General features: G+C 41.5%; 1 protein-coding gene across 1 annotated transcript; it reads right to left on the bottom strand.

The window, feature by feature from the left end:
- Window positions 1-6: 6 nt before the first annotated feature.
- On the bottom strand, window positions 7-1,250 carry LOC108357128 (dymeclin-like; the record flags this gene model as incomplete). Its single annotated transcript, XM_017608223.1, has 4 exons — window positions 7-168; window positions 262-554; window positions 613-717; window positions 778-1,250. Coding segments are annotated over 4 exons (1,033 nt in total), but the record flags the coding sequence as incomplete, so codon positions are not given.
- Window positions 1,251-1,305: the final 55 nt, after the last annotated feature.

The following is a 1,305-nucleotide window of genomic DNA, read 5'->3' as shown; positions in this document are numbered from 1 at the left end:
GTTCATTTCGATGTAGCAAGAGATATAACAACAATGTGGCTTGGTCGATAGTCACAATACGACATAAAGTCTCGTAAACGGAGGTGAAGTCGATCTGGAAAGTAGCGCCTTCTTTCGGCGAATCTTTCGAATCAGCGCAGCCAAATAAGCTAGCGCGATATGGATTATCTTTAGTGGTACAGTGATTTGTTAGTATAAGAATCAGTAGAAGACTTTGATTTGCAAGTGGATAGTGTTCACGAAATTGTTGCGAANGATTATCTTTAGTGGTACAGTGATTTGTTAGTATAAGAATCAGTAGAAGACTTTGATTTGCAAGTGGATAGTGTTCACGAAATTGTTGCGAAAGTTCAGCGCCAGTAGCGCCAGTTGCTTTCAGTACATCCTGTTGTTTGCGGAAGGTGAAAATAGATAGCAACGACTCAGCGATACCAAAAACGAATGAACCAGAAGATGAAGAGCCAAACATGGTATGTGGTACTTCAACCATACGCGCAACATAATGCAATAGTGCGGATACAAGCACATTTGCATGCTGGCATTTGTATATAGTTCTGGAAAAGGAATTAAATAAATCCATGCCAATTAAAGTCAAATACCTTAAAAAGTTACCTAAAAATTATTAATTTCTCTGTGGGTTGCTCGGTGAATAAGTGTACGGAGAGAAGAGTGATGAAAGTATTCACTGCCTCCAAATGCAAGTGATATGTGAACTCCCTAAAAAGACAAAAATGGTGTTAGAAAAATTAAGCCTAACTTTTATCCGATCTCTTTTACTTGACTGGAATCACCACAATCAGATTTACAAGCGCGTCGATGAAAGACTCAAACTTCGCGCCATCAACAATTACTGCTGCCTTTGCGAGCACGCTACCAGCAGCGCCATCCTCGGTGGCCTCAACAGCGATTGTAGTACAGTCAGCATGTGCGCCAGTGTTCGCTGCGCCTTCTTCTGCCCGCAATAACTCTTCATTAGGTATCGCTTCGAAGTGTTGCAAAAGCTGAAACTCGGACCCAGTCTCAATGATGTACTTAACTAACGAACGTATTATAAACAGGGCATTGAATGTTTGCCATATGTGCAGGTTGCTTTCTTTATCAGACAAAGAAAGTAACTCAGCGGCTCTTTCAAGAAACACAGATACCAGTGAGCCAAAGTTGCCTGTTTTAAGATTGTTACTTATGAACGATTGGCAGAGTGCCTCAAGACGTGAGTCCAAACTTAACTGATCTTGACTGTAAAACAAGCAAAGAAACGTTTATTAGGACGTGGGTGTGGTTCGAGGGGGTGGCGTTCACACGTCA

This window comes from Rhagoletis zephyria, unplaced genomic scaffold (genome assembly GCF_001687245.7).
Source record: "Rhagoletis zephyria isolate East Lansing unplaced genomic scaffold, Rhagoletis_zephyria_1.1 Rzeph_scaffold_70966, whole genome shotgun sequence".
Classification (NCBI taxonomy): Eukaryota; Metazoa; Arthropoda; class Insecta; order Diptera; family Tephritidae; genus Rhagoletis; species Rhagoletis zephyria.
Note: the sequence above shows the minus strand (reverse complement) of the source record. Positions and strands in the feature narration are given on the sequence as shown.